Source organism: Dendrobates tinctorius, unplaced genomic scaffold (genome assembly GCF_039654945.1).
Source record: "Dendrobates tinctorius isolate UK_male_01 unplaced genomic scaffold, ASM3965494v1 ptg000054l, whole genome shotgun sequence".
NCBI classification, from domain to species: Eukaryota; Metazoa; Chordata; class Amphibia; order Anura; family Dendrobatidae; genus Dendrobates; species Dendrobates tinctorius.
In genome coordinates, this window is record NW_027361722.1 from 4,403,821 (window position 1) to 4,430,458 (window position 26,638).

The following is a 26,638-nucleotide window of genomic DNA, read 5'->3' on the forward strand; positions in this document are numbered from 1 at the left end:
AGGATCAGTAATGTATGTACACAGTGACTGCACCAGCAGAATAGTGAGTGCAGCTCTGGGGTATAATACATTATATGTTCTCACCCACAAAGCTCTCCACAGTGCGGCACCCCCTACATCTCCTCCCTCATTTCTATCGACCTAACCGACCGCTGCGCTCTGCAAACGACTTTTGACTAACCTCTGCACTAATCCGCACCTCCCACTCCCGAGACTTCTCCCGCGCTGTGCCAATCCTCTGGAATGCTCTACCCCAACAAATTAGGACAAACCACAATTTGCATAGTTTTAGGCGCTCCCTCAAAACACATTTGTTCAGAGCGGCCTATCACATTCACTAATCACAGTCATTCTATGTGTAAGTGTGCGTGTGTAGCCCATTCACTATCTCCATCCATCCCTCACTCCCTCAAGATGGCTGGACCATCATTGTAGATACACCATTGTATATACACACCTGCACTCTGTATCTCCCCCACCTCATTGTAGAGTGTAAGCTCTCACCAGCAGGGGCGGCTTATTGTGCTTTAATTATTGTATTGTTAACGTTGTTACTTATGACTTGTGTTTTGAAACTGTTAAATTGTAAAGCGCTGCGGAATATGTTGGCGCTATATAAAGATTATTATATAGTAATGTTAGGTATATACACATTCATACAGGGTACTGTACACACATGCTGGAGACCACGAGAGTTGTGAGAACTTTTATTTTACTAATAAAAATATGTTCAGCTCTTTACAAAGAATTATTACAACCAGAAATCATTGGAAATTAAAGTGTACCATGAGATCTGCAAGTTCCAAAGCAGCAATAAAAAATCAAATACCGAGCCCCCCGCCCATCACTCCAGTCATATAACAGAAGAGGAGAAATGCTTGAAACTGAAATGGGCGCCGTCTTTCAAGAATTTCCAGAAGTATAAAGAACTATACACAACATGTACAGTGGAGACGAGGGGCCGCGCTCCATGTAATTACATATATACAGTATATTATATACACTGTGAAATGTGGGGGCGCCGCGTGTCGTGCTGAGGGCATCGGGGTTACTATGGAGGGCACATCAGTTATAGTCCATGATGGAGTCGGGGATCTTCCAACATGTAAGGCTGGGTGTACGTGGTCCCATCGTCCCTCGCCCCCAGAACCAGTCTGGTGCAAGGCTCTTTAGCTCGGTCTCAGGTATAAATACTTTACTTTCCCGTACAGTAATGGTTTTCATACATGGTGATTGTAGCCGCCTTACTGCAATCATGGTGCCAGAGATATTCGCCATTTGTCGACCCGGCCAAAACAGAGCTGAGCACCCATGACATCACTGCGATGACATCAAACCACCAACCAAGCACAGGTATGACCGATGGAAAACAATGGACCAAAGAATTTTCATAATTCACCAAGCAAAAACAATTATTGGTTTTGGGGGTCCCCTCTAAAACATGCAACAAACTCCATTTGCTTCGGCACAACGGGGGGGGGGGGGGGGGGGGTTGGGCACAGAAAAACAATCCTGAAGTTCTGTGCAGGGACGTCCTTCTGGGCCGCGATGACGGGCGGCGGATTAGAGGAGGCCTCAATCAATTTTCTGACTTTAATGCAGCGGCCGGTCTGGGAAACAATGGAAACATCATCAGCCAGAGTCTCCTACTTTTCAGAAGTTTCTTAGAGGGATTTATGTATTTAAAGTTTTAGGGTGTGTGCACACGCTGCGGATTGACCTGCCGAACTTTCCGCGCGGATTTGTGTAAATCCGCAGGTAAAACCGCAGGTCAAAAGACCTGCGGTTTATCTGCAGAATTTCTGCGATTTAGCCTGCAGGTTTCCCCTGTGGTTTGACACCTGCCATGGAGCAGGTGCCAAACCGCAGCGGAATCCGCACAAAGAATTGACATGCTGCGGTTTTGAAACCGCAGCAAATCCGCGCGGAAAATTCCGCACCGTGGGCACTGCGGATTTCTATTTCCATTGATTATAATAGTACTGTACACTGCAGCAGAAACTGCTGCGCATCCGCAGGGCCAAACCCACTGCGGATCCGCAGCAGAATCCACAGCATGTGCACACACCCTTAAAATACGGTAACGCTTTTACGTCAAATTACAAGTATTCCAAGAAAAGAAATATATTCCGGAATAATTTTTTTTTTTAGTTTTATGAATCACAAGAGATGTTTGCGTAGTTTTTTTTTCTGGCAAAATTAGCGAAGAAATAAGAGATTTCCCATATTATACTCCGAACATGCACAAATGATGAAGAAAAACAGCAAAAAATATCCTGACTGGTAAAAAGCAACTGCAGCGTTGTCACCGAAAACTAGAGCACGCGAGAGAAGAACGGGTTGTGTGGAGGAGAAACGTGGCTGATAGAGCGGCCGATATGTGGATGGAAGGACATCGATAGTCATGTAAATGGAAGAACTCGAAAACTTTCCAGCATGAAAAAAAAAAAAAACTGCAGTAAGTGTAACAAAAACACATCCAGGAACCCCTCATGGGGCAACATCACACTGCCGAACTGGAGTCATGGCCCAATATATGGCTTATGTTGTGTGCTGGCCGATTTGACGTCTGCTTTGAAGAGTCTGAAGAGGAAGGGTGAGATATGGAAAGCAACGGCGACACTGCCGAGCCATCAGCAGGGAGGGCAGTAGCAATTTCTGGAAACAGGGAGGTCAGGTTGAAGTTTGACAGGTGCGATGGGTTGGTCATGTGCATCGGGGGCATTTCTGGGAGGAGAGGGAATGTTGTTTGGGAGAAGCCAACAGGCCTCGGTGGGGAAAGTATGGAGCCAAACCTATTGCCGTTGGGCTTCTCGGTGCTTGGATTAGGAAACATCTGGTTGGAAAAGTAGGGAAGGGTGAGGTCGTTGGACAAACTTGGATGAGCTGGTGAATATGGAGGGTAAAAAGAGGGCAACGTGTTCTGTGGATCTACCGGGATCAGGGCAGGCGTCCGTGTGGCTGTGGTCTGTGTAACGGGAGGGATGAAAGATGCATTTGCATTAATGGGTGGATTCATTGTACCCTCCGGGATGAATGGGAAGCCGAAATTCTGGGCAAGGGTATGTTGGTCAGGAGCTGGATTGTCAGCAGACACCTGGGGGTTGTCAGGCATAAAACGAACTATTCCGGCCCTCTTTTCCGTAACGGGCTGCTGCCGCCCAAGGATCATACTACTAGGGCCGGCTAGGGGCAGAGGAGGCAGCGCAGAATCAAACATGTTGCCATGTCTTTGGTTTCCAGATCGGTTTCTTTCAGGTTGACGGGTTTTGGCATCCGGTTCCTCTTGCAGAGAATGCCTGGAACGCTGGGCTACTGAGTGATTAGTTTGCCTCACCGTTTGCCGCTGATCTCCATTTCCATGGGTGATGGACTGATGAGGAATGGGCGGATGAACCACCCCATGCATGTTAATGGAAACTTGTATATTCAGCTGGTTCTTTGTCTGCCCGTCTGACGCCCGAACAGACTTTTGCATGTGAGGACTTGTATTCCTGCCCTGGATCTCTGCAGAAGAGCTGGAGAAAGGAATATTTAAAGAATTGTTCCTGGGGTTCACTTGTCCCATCACCAAGTCACAGCTTTCCCGGTTCTGACCCTCATTCTCTCTACGGAGGTGCAGGGACTCACGAGCCGGTGGACAACTGAACTCGATGCTAGACGAGGTGTTGTACTGCATCCGCTGATGGCTGGAGATGGACCGCTGACTCGCCCCAACTTGGTCTCCAATGTGAGGCGCCAACAAACTTTGCATGAAGCTCTGGTGACAAGAATTCTCGTTCTCTCTAATGGGAAGGGTGGTTGCGATGGGCAACTCTTGGACGCTCTGGTAGGGCAGGTGCTTTTGCCGATCCATAGCAGAGTTACTATTCTGGCTTATCCTATAGTTTTGTGACTGCAGCCCCCTCATATTTGTGTTGGTGCCACCTTCATTGTTTCTCGATGTCTGAACTTCAAAGGAAGCTGCTTGCTGGTGAGATAAGCCTCCTGGCTTAAAGGTTTGGCAGTCGGGAAGCCTCTGAGATTCTGCACTGATGCCATGCTCGATGGCCATGTGGCCCTGAAGATTATGGGTTGGTGGAACTTTGTTCCTGGATACATCCAGATACTTGCGCATTTCAATCTGCTCCGATGCCCGTGAAGCTTGGACGGCGACTCCAATTCTCGGTTCTGTGTTTGAGGTGCTCTTTCCAATAAGCGCCTCGGCAGAGTAACTAGATACCCGATTTCTTTCCTGCCGGTGTGGGACACATGACATATTTGAAGGTCGAGAGACCACGGTCACTTGGGAAGCCATCTGCTGCTCTAAACTTCTCGCGGTCATGAGCCTTTGGACTTGGTTGTGACCCGATAAGTGCTCTGAGGACATGATGGATCCTTGCAAGCGGTTGATATCCTGCTGATGTTGATGAAGCATATCCTGACTCACATGACTGTGAGGGTGGGCTATGTGGAGACCTCGGGACGGTGCACTGTTTTCACATGGTTTCTCTGCTTGGGCATTTCCAAAGTGAGGAGGGAGCTGCTGCTGCTGTATCTGTTGGTGATGGGGCTGACCACTCTTATGTCGATTTTGCTCCGTCAGGTGCTTCTGTTGCAGAGACAGCCGCGCAGTCTGAGCACCTTGGATGGGGTTCTGTTTCTTTTGCATCTGGATGTCCTGCGGTACCATTCGCTGTTGCTGAATGTTATGGGACTGTGAGCGGAGGGAACGGTCCACATGTGGGACTTGCTGCTGCTGATACAAGTGATGCTGGTCCCGTAAATGTCCCGCTTGTTGCTGCTGCTTCAAGTACGGGTTGTTACTGTGGAGAGGTACTTGCTGTTGGTGCGAGTGCAGCGGTTGAAGGTGTTGGTTTCCTATCTGACCCTGTTCAGATACAGAAGGTTGCGAATTGCAACGCAGGTCAGACTGTCTCAGAGTTGGGTTAACAAAGTTATTATTTGAAGTGAGAAGATTGGGCAGTGCCTCGCTGCGGCTTTGGAGACTACTGGATACGGACACCACAGATGCGGAGGAATCAGACACGACGTGACCAACCATTACTTCGTTCTGCTCTGTGACACTGCCTAAAGACTGAAATCGGTCAAGCCTGATTGGAATCAGACACTGCTTCGGTCTCTTGGCTGTGGAAAGCATCCCGTCCTCGTGAGACGAACGTTTGTTCGACTCTTTTCTAACATCGAGTGTTTGTTTCAGGAGAGGAGCTGTCGCCCGAGATACCTGCATGATGGCCGAACTCATCGAGTGTAGCTGCTCATGCGAGTAATCGGACAGGACCGTCGTCACTTCCGTCTGGCTCTCGTAACTGCTGGAAGACACAGAAGTGTTTGTGGACGGAGGCATGGACATGTTTTCTGAGGTTTGCAACACACTGGCGCAGTTCATTGAATGATTGACACCACCCGGGTGTATTAAATTATTGATGCTCAGACTGGTCACACTCTGAGTCTGAGATGTGGAGATCTGTAACGACAGACTGGCGGCATTCACAATTGCACAATTACTTTTTTCTACCAGACGATCGACACAGGGGCGGCCATTAGTATCCATGGCGGTGAAAGAATGGGATGAAGGTTGGAGTTGAGAAAGGTTTTCTTTTGCAACGTGGGGCTTGACAGGGAGCTGACAGTCCACGGGCAACGCTTCTGCTTCCAAGCTCCTGGGGACGGGAACTGACCCCCCAGCTTCCGCCTGAACTCTTGCTCTTACTTTTGAGAGAGTTTCGTGATCAAAGATGGCTCTCGCAGCAACGGCAACTATGTCATTCTGCTCCGAAAACCCACAACCACTAAATGCTGGCCCCAATGACGCTCCACTGACGACATCATCCCTGTTGGCATCTGGCAACATTGAGGCTACTGAGAAGTTACGGCTGCTGGCAGAACTACTGGATGAGGGCGAGTCCGTTTGTCGATTAGTCGCGGAGTTGTTGCTGCCGCCATCTTGTTCAGAGATACCAGTCTGATTTGGGTTTGGGATAACTGGTTCAGGCCTCGTTTCGCCCACAGTCACAGGTTCTTTAGTCTTCACTTTTCTGACCGGTGTTCCCTGACTGTCAAGATCCTTAGAGTCCACTTTTAAAGAGAAGGATTTCTCATTTGGGTCATCAGTCAATATCTGCGCTTCCAGCAAGTCGGCAGCAGTTAAAGTGGGAGTGCCAACTTCAACTTGGCAAGGTCTAGAAGGCGTGGCATGATCCGAACTTCTGCCAGAGGTTACGTCAATCGAGTCTTGAGGACTCTCTACTACAGGAAGTTCTTGAAGGGTCTCCGCAATTATAGTATGATTACCAGGATCTACATCTCCCATAAAACATTCGGGATCTGGTCTGTGCTCGTTCTGTGCTCCACTAGCCTCTTCTTCAGGATTCTCAAAGTGTGCAGGTAAGAGCTCATCATGCCTTGGGTCGGATTGAGTTGGATTTCCTTCAGAGTTCGCAGGATTTCTGACTACATTGGGTTTCTCACCGAGGCCGTTTTCTGAGGATTGACCTTCTGCTTTCTCTTCTATAGTGGAAGCTGTTGCCAAGTCAGGAGCCTTCTCCATCTCAATATGAAGTCCATTACTGGTTTGGGTTTTCAGAGGTTCTGGTTTAGTGGCTGCAGCAGGATCCTTTTTAACTGAAGCTCCTTTCTTTACTGTTGGTTTCTTGACCGTCTTTTTGGGCTTTGCACCGGCCATTGCAGCAGTAGCTGCAGGCTTTATCGATAAAGGCTTTGTCATTGCAGATGCAACGGATAAAGTAGAACAGGATTCAGCGACTGCGGCAGTCACACTGGTTCCAGACACCGAGACGCAGTTTACTGATGCGGTGCTGGTAGCTGGTGCTGGGGGATTAAGGGTAAACTGTAGACAACTGTGCCCGGCCAGCTGAGATATGTTCTGGCTGAGGTTGGCCAATGCACCAAACGTGTTGAGAGCGACATTGGTGTTGGGATCTTCACTGGTTGTTGGCTGGATAATTTGCATAGGGGTTTGGTTGGAGGATCCAGATGTAGGATTCATGGGCTGCAACGCAAACAGCTGTCCATTGAGAGAGATAGTCGGCGGCTGTTGATTTGGGGCTGCTGTGGCAGACGTGGGTACTTGCTGTGTGGTACTGGACGGATGCACAGTGCTGGGTCTTGGCAATATATGAACGAGATGTTTTCCACCGAATGTCTGTGGGATCACTGCACTTTGCACAGGATTTGAAGGGCAGAGGACAGGACTGGTTGCATTGATGGGCATGACCACAGAAGGGGCAGGCTGAGCCGTCATTAAGGGAAGGGTGTTCTGGTTGGGGGTGGCTTGGATTATAACGATTTGCTGCCCCACGGGCGGATTAGGAACGGGTGGACAAGGTGCAGGAGCTGGTGGTTGAAGTAGTATAATATTCTGATTGGCTGGTGGTGGATTTATTGCCGGACCAAACGGCTGAGCTACCTGAATGACCTGCACCGGGGGATGCAGCGGGAGGATACTGGTCGTGCTCTGTGCTTGAGGTTGGGTAATGAGTGACTGGACTTGTACGGGCTGACAAGAAGGCATTTTCACCATTACTTGTTCAACGGGCTTGATTTCTGAGCACGCCATGTTATTCATGTTTATGCAAGCTGTAACTGGACGGTGATTCGGAGTTTCTTTCGAGGCCACTGGCTGCTCGGTCACTAGTCCAGGAATTGCAGAAGAGGATGACTGACTTAATGGCTGCACGGTGTTTCCCGCGAGTTGTAACGTCGTCCATGTAGTTTGAGTGTTTCCATCAGACGGGATACGAGATAGGCTTCCGATGCTCTTCAAATCCGGTAATCCAGGCAACAGAGACCAGATGGCCTCCAGCGAAGGAGCAGACAACATGGACGCACTGGTACCAGCTGGGACCTCTAGAGATGAATTTCCTTCTCTCGAGTGCATGACGACACCTATACTGGATGAAATGTCGACACCGGGCAAAATGTCCTTCCCTACGTCCTTTCCAGTCTCGGCACAAGTGGAAGCTGCAGACGTCTTTTCTGGAGCATTTATAGACACCTGCAAGCTAATTCCAGGCACGTCAGAGAGAGAAACTTGTGAGGGAAGATTGCTGCTGACGGATGCAACATTTTCGTGTATATTTTGCTCCAAAGCAATCCCTTCTTTTCCCTGGGAAGAACTAATCATTGGAGCCGCTGCACCAGCCGCTAGTGGAAATGAAACGGCAGAGCTGGTCGGGGAAGGTGTGGTATCTTTGCCCTTGGACAGGACAAGGTTTGCCGTAGACTGTGCTATTGCCACAGGAAGACTCGTTGACTCAACTTCAGCTGCAGTGGTTGGAGGAGATGTTGAATTTTGCTGCAATGTTTTGTCTAAGGGGTAAACGCCGGAGATGGTGATGGGCGTCACCAGGTTGCACGTTCTTTGCACCGGCACAACGTTGGCCGTTTGCTTTTGGAGGTTGTGACCCACGTTGAAGGTGATGCCATGCACAGTGGTGCCCTGGTTAGAAGAGCCCAGTTGGTTACTGTTGAGGCAGAGAGGAAGTTTCGGGGTTTGGTCGGCAGAGGTGATTAGTGAGGCTTTCGAGTTTCTTGTGTTTCCTTTCCAGGTCAACGTTGGGTCGTCGTACAGGCAGATATCATTGCTCTTCAATAATTCGATGTAACGAGCATTTTCTTTTTGGATCTCTGCCAACTCCATTCTGAGTTTTTTGATCTCACTGGCTGCAAAAGAAGAAAAGATTAAGGAGAATTATCCATCAGCAAAAGCAAAAATACTGCACCGTGCACGGCAAACACCCAGAGACGAAACGTTAGGCGTTAAATACAAAAGGAAATTGTGGTGCTAAAAAGTGAAATAAACGCGTTCACTGACTGATCCCCCGCAGCCCGCTGTGTATGGTGCGACTTACAGGATGCAGAGGACAAATGCCACAACGTTTATAAGGAAACCATATTGCTAAATGTTTTTTTTTGCAAACAATACATGCTTTTAAGCAAAAAAAAGTAAATTAAAGAATTGCCCCCATAAGGCATCCATATTTTATAATAATCCCCAAGAATCTTTTCCCTCCATCATCGGCCTCACCTTGCTCGTTGTTCCCTCCGTTTAGCAGCAGTTCGTCGTTTTGCCGCTTCAGCTCGGTGATGTACTTGAAAGCTTGATCCAGAATCATGTTCTTGCTCTGAGAAACAGAAAAAAGAAAAAATGATTGAAGAGAATCTGGCAGAGGGTGCCTGGGATCTTATACAGATGGCCGAGAGATAGAGTAAGACAGATGTATGATCCGACAGGGCTCGGGGGTACTGAGGGTCTCACACACGCGGCAGCAGACAGTGACATATGGTTTACGGTGGTCCTAGAAAAGAGCGACCAAAGTACACGACTCGCATTAAATTACCGTTCAGTGCAAAATCCCAGAAAGCCCTCTCACTGCCGTCCCACCTCAGAGATGAGCTACAAGACTTCCGGGATCCTGGCCCAACAGCCACATCAGGAGTCCATGACTGCGGGACCAGAGCCGTCTGAACCTCCTCCTACATAGCGGCATCCCCGACTGTTGCCTCTTCTGATGGGTCAGCCCCATCATTACACCGCAGCATCAAGCAAACGTGACATCGTGACTTCTGATCAAAAGAGGCGCCGGGAGGCCGAAGGGTAGGAGAAACACCTAAGTATTGCCTGTCTCTCCTTAGCACAGCGGTCAGCAACTCCGCCTGTCTCTCCTTAGCACAGCGGTCAGCATCTCTGCCTGTCTCTCCTTAGCACAGCGGTCAGCATCTCCGCCTGTCTCTCCTTAGCACAGCGGTCAGCATCTCCGCCTGTCTCTCCTTAGCACAGCGGTCAGCATCTCCGCCTGTCTCTCCTTAGCACAGCGGTCAGCATCTCCGCCTGTCTCTCCTTAGCACAGCGGTCAGCATCTCCGCCTGTCTCTCCTTAGCACAGCGGTCAGCATCTCCGCCTGTCTCTCCTTAGCACAGCGGTCAGCATCTCCGCCTGTCTCTCCTTAGCACAGCGGTCAGCATCTCCGCCTGTCTCTCCTTAGCACAGCGGTCAGCATCTCCGCCTGTCTCTCCTTAGCACAGCGGTCAGCATCTCCGCCTGTCTCTCCTTAGCACAGCGGTCAGCATCTCCGCCTGTCTCTCCTTAGCACAGCGGTCAGCATCTCCGCCTGTCTCTCCTTAGCACAGCGGTCAGCATCTCCGCCTGTCTCTCCTTAGCACAGCGGTCAGCATCTCCGCCTGTCCCTCCTTAGCACATTGGTCAATATCTCCACCTGTCTCTCCTTAGTACAGCAGTCAGCATCTCCGCCTGTCTCTCCTTAGCATAGCGGTCAGCATCTCCGCCTGTCTCTCCTTAGCAAAGCGGTCAGTATCTCCGCCTGTCTATCCTTAGCACATTGGTCAGCATCTCCACCTGTCTCTCCTTAGCACAGCGGTCAGCATCTCCACCTGTCTCTCCTTAGCACAATGGTCAGTATCTCTGCCTGTCTCTCCTTAGTACAGCAGTCAGTATCTCTGCCTCTCTCCTTAGTACAGCGGTCAATATCTCCGCCTGTCTCTCCTTAGCACATTGGTCAATATCTCCACCTGTCTCTCCTTAGTACAGCAGTCAGCATCTCCGCCTGTCTCTCCTTAGCATAGCGGTCAGCATCTCCGCCTGTCTCTCCTTAGCAAAGCGGTCAGTATCTCCGCCTGTCTCTCCTTAGCACATTGGTCAGTATCTCCGTCTGTCTCTACTTAGCACAGTCAGTCAGTATCTCCTCCTGTCTCTCCTTAGCACATTGGTCAGTATCTCCGCCTGTCTCTCCTTAGCACATTGGTCAGTATCTCCTCCTGTCTCTCCTTAGTACAGCGGTCCGTATCTCCGCCTGTCTCTCCTTAGTACAGCGGTCCGTATCTCCGCCTGTCTCTCCTTAGTACAGCGGTCAGTATCTCCTCCTGTCTCTCCTTAGCATATTGGTCAGTATCTCCTCCTGTCTCTCCTTAGTACAGCGGTCAATATCTCCGCCTGTCTCTCCTTAGCACATTGGTCAATATCTCCACCTGTCTCTCCTTAGTACAGCAGTCAGCATCTCCGCCTGTCTCTCCTTAGCATAGCGGTCAGCATCTCCGCCTGTCTCTCCTTAGCAAAGCGGTCAGTATCTCCGCCTGTCTATCCTTAGCACATTGGTCAGCATCTCCACCTGTCTCTCCTTAGCACAGCGGTCAGCATCTCCACTTGTCTCTCCTTAGCACAATGGTCAGTATCTCTGCCTGTCTCTCCTTAGCACAATGGTCAGTATCTCTGCCTGTCTCTCCTTAGCACATTGGTCAGTATCTCCGCCTGTCTCTCCTTAGCACATTGGTCAGTATCTCCTCCTGTCTCTCCTTAGTACAGCGGTCCGTATCTCCGCCTGTCTCTCCTTAGTACAGCGGTCCGTATCTCCGCCTGTCTCTCCTTAGTACAGCGGTCCGTATCTCCGCCTGTCTCTCCTTAGTACAGCGGTCAGTATCTCCTCCTGTCTCTCCTTAGCATATTGGTCAGTATCTCCTCGTCTCTCCTTAGTACAGCGGTCAGTATCTCCGCCTGTCTCTCCTTAGTACAGCGGTCCGTATCTCCGCCTGTCTCTCCTTAGTACAGCGGTCCGTATCTCCGCCTGTCTCTCCTTAGTACAGCGGTCAGTATATCCGCCTGTCTCTCCTTAGTACAGCGGTCAGTATCTCCGCCTGTCTCTCCTTAGCACATTGGTCAGTATCTCTGCCTGTCTCTCCTTAGCACAGTCAGTATCTCCTCCTGTCTCTCCTTAGCAGTCAGTCAGTATCTCCTCCTGTCTCTCCTTAGCACAGTCAGTCAGTATCTCCTCCTGTCTCTCCTTAGCACAGTCAGTCAGTATCTCCGCCTGTCTCTCCTTAGTACAGCGGTCAGTATCTCTGCCTGTCTCTCCTTAGCACAGTCAGTCAGTATCTCCGCCTGTCTCTCCTTAGTACAGCGGTCAGTATCTCCACCTGTCTCTCCTTAGTACAGCGGTCAGTATCTCCGCCTGTCTCTCCTTAGCACAGTCAGTATCTCTGCCTGTCTCTCCTTAGTACAGCAGTCAGTATCTCTGCCTGTCTCTCCTTAGCACATTGGTCAGTATCTCTGCCTGTCTCTCCTTAGCACAATGGTCAGTATCTCTGCCTGTCTCTCCTTAGCACATTGGTCAGTATCTCCGCCTGTCTCTCCTTAGCACATTGGTCAGTATCTCCTCCTGTCTCTCCTTAGTACAGCGGTCCGTATCTCCGCCTGTCTCTCCTTAGTACAGCGGTCCGTATCTCCGCCTGTCTCTCCTTAGTACAGCGGTCCGTATCTCCGCCTGTCTCTCCTTAGTACAGCGGTCAGTATCTCCTCCTGTCTCTCCTTAGCATATTGGTCAGTATCTCCTCGTCTCTCCTTAGTACAGCGGTCAGTATCTCCGCCTGTCTCTCCTTAGTACAGCGGTCCGTATCTCCGCCTGTCTCTCCTTAGTACAGCGGTCCGTATCTCCGCCTGTCTCTCCTTAGTACAGCGGTCCGTATCTCCGCCTGTCTCTCCTTAGTACAGTGGTCAGTATCTCCGCCTGTCTCTCCTTAGTACAGTGGTCAGTATCTCCGCCTGTCTCTCCTTAGCACATTGGTCAGTATCTCCGCCTGTCTCTCCTTAGCAAAGCGGTCAGAATCTCCGCCTGTCTATCCTTAGCACATTGGTCAGTATCTCCGTCTGTCTCTCCTTAGCACAGTCAGTATCTCCTCCTGTCTCTCCTTAGCAGTCAGTCAGTATCTCCTCCTGTCTCTCCTTAGCACAGTCAGTCAGTATCTCCGCCTGTCTCTCCTTAGTACAGCGGTCAGTATCTCCGCCTGTCTCTCCTTAGCACAGTCAGTCAGTATCTCCGCCTGTCTCTCCTTAGTACAGCGGTCAGTATCTCCACCTGTCTCTCCTTAGTACAGCGGTCAGTATCTCCGCCTGTCTCTCCTTAGCACAGTCAGTATCTCTGCCTGTCTCTCCTTAGTACAGCAGTCAGTATCTCTGCCTGTCTCTCCTTAGCACAGTAAGTATCTCCGCCTGTCTCTCCTTAGCACATTGGTCAGTATCTCCGCCAGTCTCTCCTTAGCACATTGGTCAGTATCTCTGCCTGTCTCTCCTTAGCACAGCGGTCAGTATCTCTGCCTGTCTCTCCTTAGCACAGCGGTCAGTATCTCCGCCTGTCTCTCCTTAGCACAGCGGTCAGTATCTCCGCCTGTCTCTCCTTAGCACAGCGGTCAGTATCTCCGCCTGTCTCTCCTTAGCACAGCGGTCAGTATCTCCGCCTGTCTCTCCTTAGCACAGCGGTCAGCATCTCCGCCTGTCTCTCCTTAGCACAGCAGTCAGCATCTCCGCCTGTCTCTCCTTAGCACATTGGTCAGTATCTCCGCCAGTCTCTCCTTAGCACATTGGTCAGTATCTCCGCCAGTCTCTCCTTAGCACATTGGTCAGTATCTCCGCCAGTCTCTCCTTAGCACAGCGGTCAGTATCTCCGCCAGTCTCTCCTTAGCACAGCGGTCAGTATCTCCGCCAGTCTCTCCTTAGCACAGCGGTCAGTATCTCCGCCTGTCTCTCCTTAGCACATTGGTCAGTATCTCCGCCTGTCTCTCCTTAGCACAGCGGTCAGTATCTCCGCCTGTCTCTCCTTAGCACAGCGGTCAGTATCTCCGCCTGTCTCTCCTTAGTACAGCGGTCAGTATCTCCGCCTGTCTCTCCTTAGTACAGCGGTCAGCATCTCCGCCTGTCTCTCCTTAGCACAACGGTGAGCATTTGCCGGTTTTCCTGGGTTTGACCTTACACATTGTAGTCGCTTGCCTCCGTCAGAACTGGCTGAGACTACAGATGACGCTATTACCTGCTTTAGGGCGGGAGAGCAGGGGATGAGGTCTCCGATCCGATTGATCCCAGAGTTTATTTTCTTCTTCCTATGTCTTTCCACTAAAAGAAATAAAAAACAAAGCAAAAAAAAACCTTGGGCTTGTCTGCAGGAGATTTGGAGCTTTGTGTCAGAAAATCCAATGTCCGACATCCATAAAAATATAATTTTAAAATAATGTTAAACACCCCTGGTGAGAGCTGACGGCAGCTGACGAGCCATGACTGGCATAGCTGTATGCCACTCAGGACCTTCTCTTAGCCCCGCACCTTCCTTCCCATGGGGGTCTCCCAATCTCACCACTATGGCCGGCGTCAGACCACCTACGAGCACAGAGGTGGCAGTGCATCAGTCAGTTCTCCCCAATCAGTGCTATGGGAATATATGATCGGCGAGCTACGTGACCGCTCCCCTCACTGGTGGTCGGACGCCGGATGGGGCAGGGGATTCGGGGCTCTCGGGAGAGGAGCCGGGTTCAGAAGTGGACCCTCACCTATCAGACATTTATGATAGAGCCTAAAATGACTTCACCATACATCCCCTTTAAAACCTACAATTAGGAGATCTCTCACCAAAACTGGAACCATGCAGCGGAGGCAGCCTCAATCCCGTCCCCTCTCAGGCTTATAAAAATCCCCTATCGAAAATGTGACAGAACCCCAGGAACGAACAGCTAAGAAAACAGGTGGACGCCACGTGTAATCAACTTTATAGACAATTTTTGGTCTTGGGTGGAAATACCAGACGCATCGCTTACCCCCAGACGCATCGCTTACCCCCAGACGCATCGCTTACCCTCATTGTGGCTCTCACGGTTTTTCTTTCTGATGAAGAAAACAAAGTAAATTTATCGGATAAGTCACAAATAAATTATCACAAGGCGACGAAAGCGCAAAGCAAAGAAATTACTACAAGACACAATCCACAGAAGTGACTCCAAACTAAGACTAGCCAGCGACCAAAAAGCCACAACACTCCTAGTCTGCTGTCAGGGGAGGCTGCACCGGACACTCCCATAAGAGTCTGACATGACCTGTCCACTGTGGGGTGCTCTTACCTATGCTTGGATTTATTAGGACTTGCATTCTGAGTCATCTCCGGCATTCTTATATCCAAGGACGGGTCACTGCAAGGAAGGAAGGAGAGTGAGAAAATAATCACAGACACCAAATCCAACAGTAGCCAATGTATGTACACAGTGACTGCACCAGCAGAATAGTGAGTAGAGCTCTGGGGTATAATACAGGATGTAACTCAGGATCAGTAATGTATGTACACAGTGACTGCACCAGCAGAATAGTGAGTGCCGCTCTGGAGTATAATACAGGATGTAACTCAGGATCAGTAATGTAATGTATGTACACAGTGACTGCACCAACAGAATAGTGAGTGCAGCTCTGGAGTATAATACAGGATGTAACTCAGGATCAGTACTGTATGTACACAGTGACTGCACCAGCAGAATAGTGAGTGCAGCTCTGGGGTATAATACAGGATGTAACTCAGGATCAGTAATGTAATGTATGTACACAGTGACTGCACCAACAGAAAAGTGAGTACAGCTCTGGAGCATAATACAGGATGTAACTGACCCAACCTCGCCTCCTTAGGCTGGTTTTTTGCGCTGCTTTTTAGCGCAAAAAAACACATGCGTTTTTCCCCCTAAACTTTAACATGGGTGCGCATACATATGCGCACGTACGCGTTTGCATGCGCATGCGTTATTTTGCAGTGTGCGCTCGGGCGCACAAAATGCATCCTGTTGCATTTTTTGTGCGTCCGACTTGCCCGAAAAAAACGCATGCGCACGCAATACGTTTTTTTACAGCAAAACACCCATTAAAGTCTATGGGTGCGCACGTATGCGCCAAAAAACGCAAGCTTTTTAAAAAAAAAAAAAAAAAAAAATGCACCTGTAGACTCTGAGCCCTCGCGGGCAGGGCTTCCTTATGTACTTGTGTGTCCCTTGTCTTACACATGTTTATTATACAGTCATGGCCAAAAGTTTTGAGAATGACACAAATATTAATTTTTACAAAGTCTACTGCTTCATTTTTTCTAATGGCAATTTGCATATACTCCAGAATGTTATAAAGAGTGATCAGCTTAACAGCAATTACTTGCAAAGTCAATATTTGCCTAGAAAATGAACTTTATCCCCCAAAACACATTTCAACATCATTGCAGCCCTGCCTTAAAAGGACCAGCTAACATCGTTTCAGTGATTGCTCCATTAACACAGGTGTGGGTGTTGATGAGGACAGTGCTGGAGATCAATCTGTCATGATTAAGTAAGAATGACACCACTGGAAACTTTAAAAGGAGGCTGGTGCTTGGCATCATTGTTTCTCTTCTGTTAACCATGGTTATCTCTAAAGAAACACGTGCAGTCATCATTGCACTGCACAAAAATGGCCTAACAGGGAAGAGTATCGCAGCTAGAAAGATTGCACCTCAGTCAACAATCTATCACATCATCAAGAACTTCAAGGAGAGAGGTTCCCTTGTTGCCAAAAAGGCTCCAGGGCGCCCAAGAAAGACCAGCAAGCGCCAGGATCGTCTCTTAAAAGTGTTTCAGCTGCGGGATCGAGCTGCCAGCAGTGCAGAGCTTGCTCAGGAATGGCAGCAGGCAGGTGTGAGTGCATCTGCACGCACTGTGAGGCGGAGACTCTTGGAGCAAGGCCTGGTCTCAAGGAGGGCAGCAAAGAAGCCACTTCTCTCTAGGAAAAACATCATGGACAGACTGATATTCTGCAAGAGGTACAGGGAGTGGACTGCTGAGGACTGGGGTAAAGTCATTTTCTCTGATGAATCCCCTTTTCGATTGTTTGGGACATCTGGAAAACGGCTTATTCGGAGAAGACCAGGTGAGCGCTACCACCAGTCTTGTCTCATGCCAACTGTCAAGCATCCTGAAACCATTCATGTGTGGGGTGGCTTCTCAGCCAAGGGAATGGGCTCTCTCTCAGTCTTGCCTAAAAACACAGCCATGAATAAAGAATGGTACCAGAATGTCCTCCAAGAGCAACTTCTCCCAACCGTCCAAGAGCAGTTTGGCGATCAACAATGCCTTTTTCAACATGATGGAGCACCTTGCCATAAAGCAAAGGTGATAACTAAATGGCTCAGGGAACAAAACAGAGATTTTGGGACCATGGCCTGGAAACTCCCCAGATCTTAATCCCATTGTGAACTTGTGGTTAATCATCAAGAGACGGGTGGACAAACAAAAACCTTCAAATTCAGACAAAATAAAAACACTGATTTTGCAAGAATGGACTGCAATCAGTCAGGATTTGATCCAGAAGTTGATTGAGAGCATGCCAGGGAGAATTGCTGAGGTCCTGAAGAAGAAGGGTCAACACTGCAAATATTGACTTGCTGCATTATCTCATTCTAACTGTCAATATAACCTTTTGTTACTCATAATATGATTGCAATTATATTTCTGTATGTGAAAAAAACATCTGACAAACACACATAAAAACCAGAGGGCAGCAGATCATGTGAAAATATAATATTTGTCTCATTCTCAAAACTTTTGGCCATGACTGTACTTGTCTATATTTCCCCTTTTCACATGTAAAGCGCCATGGAATAAATGGCGCTATATAAATGCATAATAATAATAACAACAACTCAGGATCAGTAATGTAATGTATGTACACAGTGACTGCATCAGCAGAATAGTGAGTGCAGCTCTGGGGAATACAGGATGTAACTCAGGATCAGAACAGTATTCGGTGGTCTTGCATCTACAGCACAAACTGGACATGTCTGATCGGGGTACAGTGATCACAGATTACAAGGTTACCATAACTCCCTCCTCGCACTGACACTGCACCAGGATGTCCTCACCTCTATCGTTGGGCCTGGACGTATCTCACTCCGGCTTCGCCGTCCTCCTCTCCGTCACCTCCCGCTTCTCGTGGCAGATGAGTCTTCTCATCCCTCATCCTACTGAGCACTAATAGAAAAAAAAAAAAAAAAAAAAGACGTCAGGAGATGAAAGTGCAAAAGCGGAGCCTGGGTCAGGAGACTGCTGTGCCGAACATCCCAGGGCAGAAATCTACGTCCAAACTCTGCAAACTCTGTAGAATAAAAACATTCACAGCCGGTCCCCCCCCTCACACCTGTATAATAAAAACAATCACAGCCGGTCCCCCCCCCCCCCCTCACACCTGTATAATAATAACAATCACAGCCGGTCTCCCCCCCTCACACCTGTATAATAATAACAATCACAGCCGGTCCCCCCCCCTCACACCTGTAAAATAATAATAATCACAGCCGGTCCCCCCCCCTCACACCTGTATAATAATAACAATCACAGCCGGTCCCCCCCCCCCTCACACCTGTATAATAACAATCACAGCCGATCCCCCCCCCTCACACCTGTATAATAATTATAATAATAATAATAATCACAGCCGGTCCCCCCCTCACACCTGTATAATAATTATAATAATAATAATCACAGCCGGTCCCCCCCCTCACACCTGTATAATAATAATAATCACAGCCGGTCCCCCCCTCACACCTGTATAATAATAATAATAATAATCACAGCCGGTCCCCCCCCCCTCACACCTGTATAATAACAATCACAGCCGGTCCCCCCCCCTCACACCTGTATAATAATTATAATAATAATAATCACAGCCGGTCCCCCCCCTCACACCTGTATAATAATAATAATAATCACAGCCGGTCCCCCCCCTCACACCTGTATAATAATAATATTCACAGCCGGTCCCCCCCCCCCCCACACCTGTATAATAATAATATTCACAGCCGGTCCCCCCCCCCCCACACCTGTATAATAATAACAATCACAGCCGGTCCCCCCCTCACACCTGTATAATAATATCAATCACAGCCGGCCCCCCCCCCTCACACCTGTATAATAATAATAATAACAATCACAGCCGGTCCCCCCCCCCCTCACACCTGTATAATAATAACAATCACAGCCGGTCCCCCCCCTCACACCTGTATAATAATATCAATCACAGCCGGCCCCCCCCCTCACACCTGTATAATAATAATAATAATAACAATCACAGCCGGTCCCCCCCCCTCACACCTGTATAATAATAACAATCACAGCCAGTCCCCCCCCTCACACCTGTATAATAATAACAATCACAGCCGGCCCCCCCTCACACCTGTATAATAATAACAATCACAGCCGGTCCCCCCCCCCTCACACCTGTATAATAATAATAATAATAATAATAATAATAATAACAATCACAGCCGGTCCCCCCCCTCACACCTGTATTATAATAACAACAATCACAGCCGGTCCCCCCCTCACACCTGTATAATAATAACAACAATCACAGCCGGTCCCCCCCCCTCACACCTGTATAATAATAATAATAATAATAATAATAATAATAACAATCACAGCCGGTCCCCCCCCCTCACACCTGTATTATAATAACAACAATCACAGCCGGTCCCCCCCTCACACCTGTATAATAATAATAACAATCACAGCCGGTCCCCCCCCTCACACCTGTATAATAATAATCACAGCCTGTCCCCCCGTCTCAAACCTGTATAATAATAATAATAATAATAATAATAATAATAATAATCACAGCCGGTCCCCCCCTCACACCTGTATAATAATAATAACAATCACAGCCGGTCCCCCCCTCACACCTGTATAATAACAATCACAGCCGGTCCCCCCCTCACACCTGTATAATAATAATAACAATCACAGCCGGTCCCCCCCCTCACACCTGTATAATAACAATCACAGCCGGTCCCCCCCCCACACCTGTATAATAATAATAATAACAATCACAGCCGGCCCCCCCCCCTCACACCTGTATAATAATAATAACAATCACAGCCGGTCCCCCCCCCTCACACCTGTATAATAATAACAATCACACCCGGTCCCCCCCCCTCACACCTGTATAATAATAATAATCACAGCCGGTCCCCCCCCTCACGCCTGTATAATAATAACAATCACAGCCGGTCCCCCCCCTCACGCCTGTATAATAATAACAATCACAGCCGGTCCCCCCCCCCCTCACGCCTGTATAATAATAACAATCACAGCCGGTCCCCCCCCCCCTCACGCCTGTATAATAATAACAATCACAGCCGGTCCCCCCCCTCACACCTGTATAATAATAATAATAATAATAATAACAACAACAATCATCACAGCCGTTCCCCCTCACACCTGTATAATAATAATAATAATAATAATAATAATAATAATAATCACAGCCGGTCCCCCCCCCTCACACCTGTATAATAATAATAATCACAGCCGGTCACCCCCTCACACCTGTATAATAATAATTTTCTCAGCCGGTCCCCCCCCCTGTATAATAACAATCACAGCCGGTCTCCCCCCTCACACCTGTATAATAATAATAATCACAGCCGGTCCCCCCCCCCCCCACACCTGTATAATAATAACAACAATCACAGCCGGTCCCCCCCCCTCACACCTGTATAATAATAACAATCACAGCCGGTCCCCCCTCACACCTGTATAATAATAACAATCACAGCCGGTCCGTCCCCCCTCACACCTGTATAATAATAACAATCACAGCCGGTCCCCCCCCCTCACACCTGTATAATAACAATCACAGCCGGTCCCCCCCCCTCACACCTGTATAATAACAATCACAGCCGGTCCCCCCCCTCACACCTGTATAATAACAATCACAGCCGGTCTCCCCCCTCACACCTGTATAATAATAATAACAATCACAGCCGGTCCCCCCCCCCACACCTGTATAATAACAATCACAGCCGGCCCCCCCCCTCACACCTGTATAATAACAATCACAGCCGGTCTCCCCCTTCACACCTGTATACTAATAATAATAATCACAGCCGGTCCCCCCCCCTCACACCTGTATAATAACAATCACAGCCGGTCTCCCCCTTCACACCTGTATACTAATAATAATAATCACAGCCGGTCCCCCCCCCTCACACCTGTATAATAACAATCACAGCCGGTCCCCCCCTCACACCTGCATAATAATAATCACAGCCGGTCCCCCCCCCTCACACCTGTATAATAACAACAATCACAGCCGGTCCCCCCTCACACCTGTATAATAATAACAATCACAGCCGGCCCATCCCCCCTCACACCTGTATAATAATAACAATCACAGCCGGTCCCCCCCCCTCACACCTGTATAATAACAATCACAGCCGGTCCCCCCCCCCTCACACCTGTATAATAACAATCACAGCCGGTCCCCCCCCCCCCCCCCCACACCTGTATAATAACAATCACAGCCGGTCCCCCCCCCACACCTGTATAATAATAATAATAACAATCACAGCCGGCCCCCCCCCCTCACACCTGTATAATAATAATAACAATCACAGCCGGTCCCCCCCCCTCACACCTGTATAATAATAACAATCACAGCCGGTCCCCCCCCCTCACGCCTGTATAATAATAACAATCACAGCCGGTCCCCCCCCTCACGCCTGTATAATAATAACAATCACAGCCGGTCCCCCCCCCCCCCTCACGCCTGTATAATAATAACAATCACAGCCGGTCCCCCCCCCCCTCACGCCTGTATAATAATAACAATCACAGCCGGTCCCCCCCCTCACACCTGTATAATAATAATAATAATAATAACAACAACAACAACAATCATCACAGCCGTTCCCCCTCACACCTGTATAATAATAATAATAATAATAATAATAATAATAATAATAATAATCACAGCCGGTCCCCCCCCCTCACACCTGTATAATAATAATAATCACAGCCGGTCACCCCCTCACACCTGTATAATAATAATTTTCTCAGCCGGTCCCCCCCCCTGTATAATAACAATCACAGCCGGTCTCCCCCCTCACACCTGTATAATAATAATAATCACAGCCGGTCCCCCCCCCCCCCCACACCTGTATAATAATAACAACAATCACAGCCGGTCCCCCCCCCCTCACACCTGTATAATAATAACAATCACAGCCGGTCCCCCCTCACACCTGTATAATAATAACAATCACAGCCGGTCCGTCCCCCCTCACACCTGTATAATAATAACAATCACAGCCGGCCCCCCCCCCCTCACACCTGTATAATAACAATCACAGCCGGTCCCCCCCCTCACACCTGTATAATAACAATCACAGCCGGTCCCCCCCCTCACACCTGTATAATAACAATCACAGCCGGTCTCCCCCCTCACACCTGTATAATAATAATAACAATCACAGCCGGTCCCCCCCCCCACACCTGTATAATAACAATCACAGCCGGCCCCCCCCCTCACACCTGTATAATAACAATCACAGCCGGTCTCCCCCTTCACACCTGTATACTAATAATAATAATCACAGCCGGTCCCCCCCCCTCACACCTGTATAATAACAATCACAGCCGGTCTCCCCCTTCACACCTGTATACTAATAATAATAATCACAGCCGGTCCCCCCCCCTCACACCTGTATAATAACAATCACAGCCGGTCCCCCCCTCACACCTGCATAATAATAATCACAGCCGGTCCCCCCCCCCTCACACCTGTATAATAACAACAATCACAGCCGGTCCCCCCTCACACCTGTATAATAATAACAATCACAGCCGGCCCATCCCCCCTCACACCTGTATAATAATAACAATCACAGCCGGTCCCCCCCCCTCACACCTGTATAATAACAATCACAGCCGGTCCCCCCCCCCTCACACCTGTATAATAACAATCACAGCCGGTCCCCCCCCCCCCCCTCACACCTGTATAATAACAATCACAGCCGGTCCCCCCCCCCCTCACACCTGTATAATAACAATCACAGCCGGTCTCCCCCCTCACACCTGTATAATAATAACAATCACAGCCGGTCCCCCCCCCCCCCCACACCTGTATAATAATAATCACAGCCGGTCCCCCCCCCCCCTCACACCAGTATAATAATAACAATCACAGCCGGTCTCCCCCCTCACACCTGTATAATAATAATAATCACAGCCAGTCCCCCCCCCCCACCTGTATAATAATAACAATCACAGCCGGTCCCCCCCCCCCCCACACCTGTATAATAACAACAATCACAGCCGGTCCCCCCCCGTCACACCTGTATAATAATAACAATCACAGCCGGTCCCCCCCCCTCACACCTGTATAATAATAATCACAGCCGGTCCCCCCCCTCACACCTGTATAATAATAACAACAATCACAGCCGGTCCCCCCCCCCTCACACCTGTATAATAATAACAATCACAGCCGGTCCCCCCCCCCTCACACCTGTATAATAATAACAATCACAGCCGGTCCCCCCTCACACCTGTATAATAATAATAACAATCACAGCCGGTCCCCCCCCTCACACCTGTATAATAATAATAATAATCACAGCCGGTCTCCCCCCTCACACCTGTATAATAATAATAACCACAGCCGGTCCCCCCCCTCACACCTGTATAATAATAATCACAGCCGGTCTCCCCCCTCACACCTGTATAATAATAACAATCACAGCCGGTCTCCCCCCTCACACCTGTATAATAATAACAATCACAGCCGGTCCCCCCCCCCTCACACCTGTATAATAATAACAATCACAGCCGGTCCCCCCCCCTCACACCTGTATAATAATAACAATCACAGCCGGTCCCCCCCCCCCTCACACCTGTATAATAATAATAATCACAGCCGGTCCCCCCCCCCTCACACCTGTATAATAATAACAATCACAGCCGGTCCCCCCCCCTCACACCTGTATAATAATAATAATCACAGCCGGTCCCCCCCCCTCACACCTGTATAATAATAACAATCACAGCCGGTCCCCCCCCCCCTCACACCTGTATAATAATAACAATCACAGCCGGTCCCCCCCCCCCCTCACACCTGTATAATAATAACAATCACAGACGGTCCCCCCCCCCTCACACCTGTATAATAATAATAATCACAGCCGGTCCCCCCCCCCCTCACACCTGTATAATAATAACAATCACAGCCGGTCCCCCCCCCCTCACACCTGTATAATAATAACAATCACAGCCGGTCCCCCCCCCTCACACCTGTATAATAATAACAATCACAGCCGGTCCCCCCCCCCCACACCTGTATAATAATAACAATCACAGCCGGTCCCCCCCCCCCCTCACACCTGTATAATAATAATAATCACAGCCGGTCCCCCCCCCCTCACACCTGTATAATAATAACAATCACAGCCGGTCCCCCCCCCTCACACCTGTATAATAATAACAATCACAGCCGGTCCCCCCCCCCCTCACACCTGTATAATAATAATAATCACAGCCGGTCCCCCCCCCTCACACCTGTATAATAATAACAATCACAGCCGGTCCCCCCCCCTCACACCTGTATAATAATAACAATCACAGCCGGTCCCCCCCCCCCTCACACCTGTATAATAATAATAATCACAGCCGGTCCCCCCCCTCACACCTGTATAATAATAATCACAGCCGGTCCCCCCCCCCTCACACCTGTATAATAATAACAATCACAGCCGGTCCCCCCCCCTCACACCTGTATAATAATAACAATCACAGCCGGTCCCCCCCCCCCTCACACCTGTATAATAATAACAATCACAGCCGGTCCCCCCCCCCCTCACACCTGTATAATAATAACAATCACAGCCGGTCCCCCCCCCTCACACCTGTATAATAATAACAATCACAGCCGGTCTCCCCCCCTCACACCTGTATAATAATAATAATCACAGCCGGTCCCCCCCCCTCACACCTGTATAATAATAATAATCACAGCCGGTCCCCCCCCTCACACCTGTATAATAATAATAATCACAGCCGGTCCCCCCCCCTCACACCTGTATAATAATAATAATCACAGCCGGTCCCCCCCCTCACACCTGTATAATAATAACAATCACAGCCGGTCTCCCCCCCTCACACCTGTATAATAATAATAATCACAGCCGGTCCCCCCCCTCACACCTGTATAATAATAATAATCACAGCCGGTCCCCCCCCCTCACACCTGTATAATAATAATAATCACAGCCGGTCCCCCCCCCCCTCACACCTGTATAATAATAATAATCACAGCCGGTCCCCCCCCCCTCACACCTGTATAATAATAATAATCACAGCCGGTCCCCCCCCCCTCACACCTGTATAATAATAATAATCACAGCCGGTCCCCCCCCCCTCACACCTGTATAATAATAATAATCACAGCCGGTCCCCCCCCCCCTCACACCTGTATAATAATAATAATCACAGCCGGTCCCCCCCCCTCACACCGGTATAATAATAATCACAGCCGGTCCCCCCCCCCCCTCACACCTGTATAATAATAACAATCACAGCCGGTCCCCCCCCCCCTCACACCTGTATAATAATAATAATCACAGCCGGTCCCCCCCCTCACACCGGTATAATAATAATAATCACAGCCGGTCCCCCCCCTCACACCGGTATAATAATAACAATCACAGCCGGTCCCCCCCCCCTCACACCGGTATAATAATAACAATCACAGCCGGTCCCCCCCCTCCCTGTATAATAGTGATAACAACAGTCTCACCCGGTCCCTTTCACTTCGCACCTTCCGGTCTCCTCAGGGTTTTGAGTCCGTCTGACAAATGACTGTTTCATCTCACTCAGACCCCCACGCAGAGCACCGTCCGTAACATCCGTCCCCCGCTCTGTGGGCCGCGCGCGCTCACCTCGGCTCCCGCCGCACGTCTCTTCCCCCCGGGCCGGTCCCCGGTGGGGTCTCCAGACCCCGAAACAACCCCCGCCGGCCAACCAAACCCGCACTCTAACAGCCAGAGCCCTACTGTACTCGCAGCCAATCACAGCTCAGCAGGCGCATCCAATAGCCAATAGCCACGCAGTTTCCATGATTGACAATGCTTTTGTCAAATAAGCGTGGACCGTGAAGTCATGAGGCGGGAACACAAGGACAACGCGGAGAGGATTGGTTCACAGGCTGAAAAATCTAGGAAGTGTTTTGAGGGGCTTCTTTTTGATTGATATGATAAGCGACCAATAAGAAACACGAGGCGGAGCTACACTTAAAGGGCACTCACACTTTTAAAAGTTTTGGCAACACATGGTGGAGAGAGCATCTGCTGAGGGAGGACTCCCAGCGGGGAGCAATGCTGGGGGCAGTAAGCCGCCCTGGGCTGGAGAGTGCTTCCCGCTGCTTCTGACTCCGTGCGCAGGATTTGTCTTTATCGTGAAATAACACTTCGTCAGTTTTATTTATACTCTGTAAAGGTCAGTAGTTTTGTCTGCTTTTTCTGACCTTGTGACTTTTATTTTTAATATAATGTTGAGATGGAGCAATGCGTTGGAATTTTTTTTTTTGTAATGTTAAATAGAAGCCATAACCCCAAAAGACAGCGGTAGGATACGCTCTGGCGCTCGCCGGCATGCTCACACATCAAATACAACATTATACAGCTGTACTGAGCAGTGTAGCAGTGACTACAGCACTGAGGGGAGAAACACTATAAACCAGTAAGGTGGAGATTAAACAGCAGTACTGAGCAGCGTAACTGTGAATCCAACAACAAGGTGAAACGAGAACGCAGCATGACTGACATACAGCAGGACTAAGGCTAGTTTCACTTTAGCGTTTACGGCCGCCGCTAAGCCCCACCTACGGGCGCATGACACTGCATGCGTCCTGCATCCCCTATCTTTATCACTGGGGACGCCGGCGGCACACAGTATGCGTTTGACGGCACATGCGTCCTTCTGACGGTGCGCCGACCATCCCCAAACGCAACCTGTT

The 26,638-nt window shown here is 49.3% G+C and overlaps 1 protein-coding gene across 3 annotated transcripts; it reads right to left on the bottom strand.

The window, feature by feature from the left end:
- Positions 1-691: 691 nt before the first annotated feature.
- USF3 (upstream transcription factor family member 3) lies at positions 692-25,764 on the bottom strand. 3 transcript variants are annotated; one of them, XM_073577045.1, is made up of 7 exons: positions 25,563-25,764; positions 17,715-17,823; positions 14,914-14,982; positions 14,652-14,680; positions 13,836-13,918; positions 9,050-9,146; positions 692-8,685 (listed from the first exon to the last, which is right to left on the bottom strand). In XM_073577045.1, exons 3-7 carry the CDS (start codon positions 14,958-14,960, stop codon positions 2,504-2,506), a joined length of 6,438 nt encoding a protein of 2,145 aa, XP_073433146.1. In that variant the 5' UTR covers positions 14,961-14,982; positions 17,715-17,823; positions 25,563-25,764; the 3' UTR covers positions 692-2,503. The 3 variants fall into 3 exon arrangements, with proteins under 3 accessions (XP_073433146.1, XP_073433147.1, XP_073433145.1); XM_073577046.1 differs by having other exon boundaries at positions 25,442-25,764; XM_073577044.1 differs by having other exon boundaries at positions 25,421-25,764.
- Between the last annotated feature and the right edge of the window lie 874 nt (positions 25,765-26,638).

Excerpts from the sequence above, each read along its gene's own strand:
- USF3 (XM_073577045.1), bottom strand. The coding sequence starts at position 14,960 with ATGCCGGAGATGACTCAGAATGCAAGTCCTAATAAATCCAAGCATAG. Across the intron at positions 13,919-14,651 it reads CCGTGAGAGCCACAATGAGG|TGGAAAGACATAGGAAGAAG; the intron begins GTAAGCGATGCG and ends TATTTCTTTTAG. Across the intron at positions 8,686-9,049 it reads CGGAGGGAACAACGAGCAAG|CCAGTGAGATCAAAAAACTC; the intron begins GTGAGGCCGATG and ends CTTCTTTTGCAG.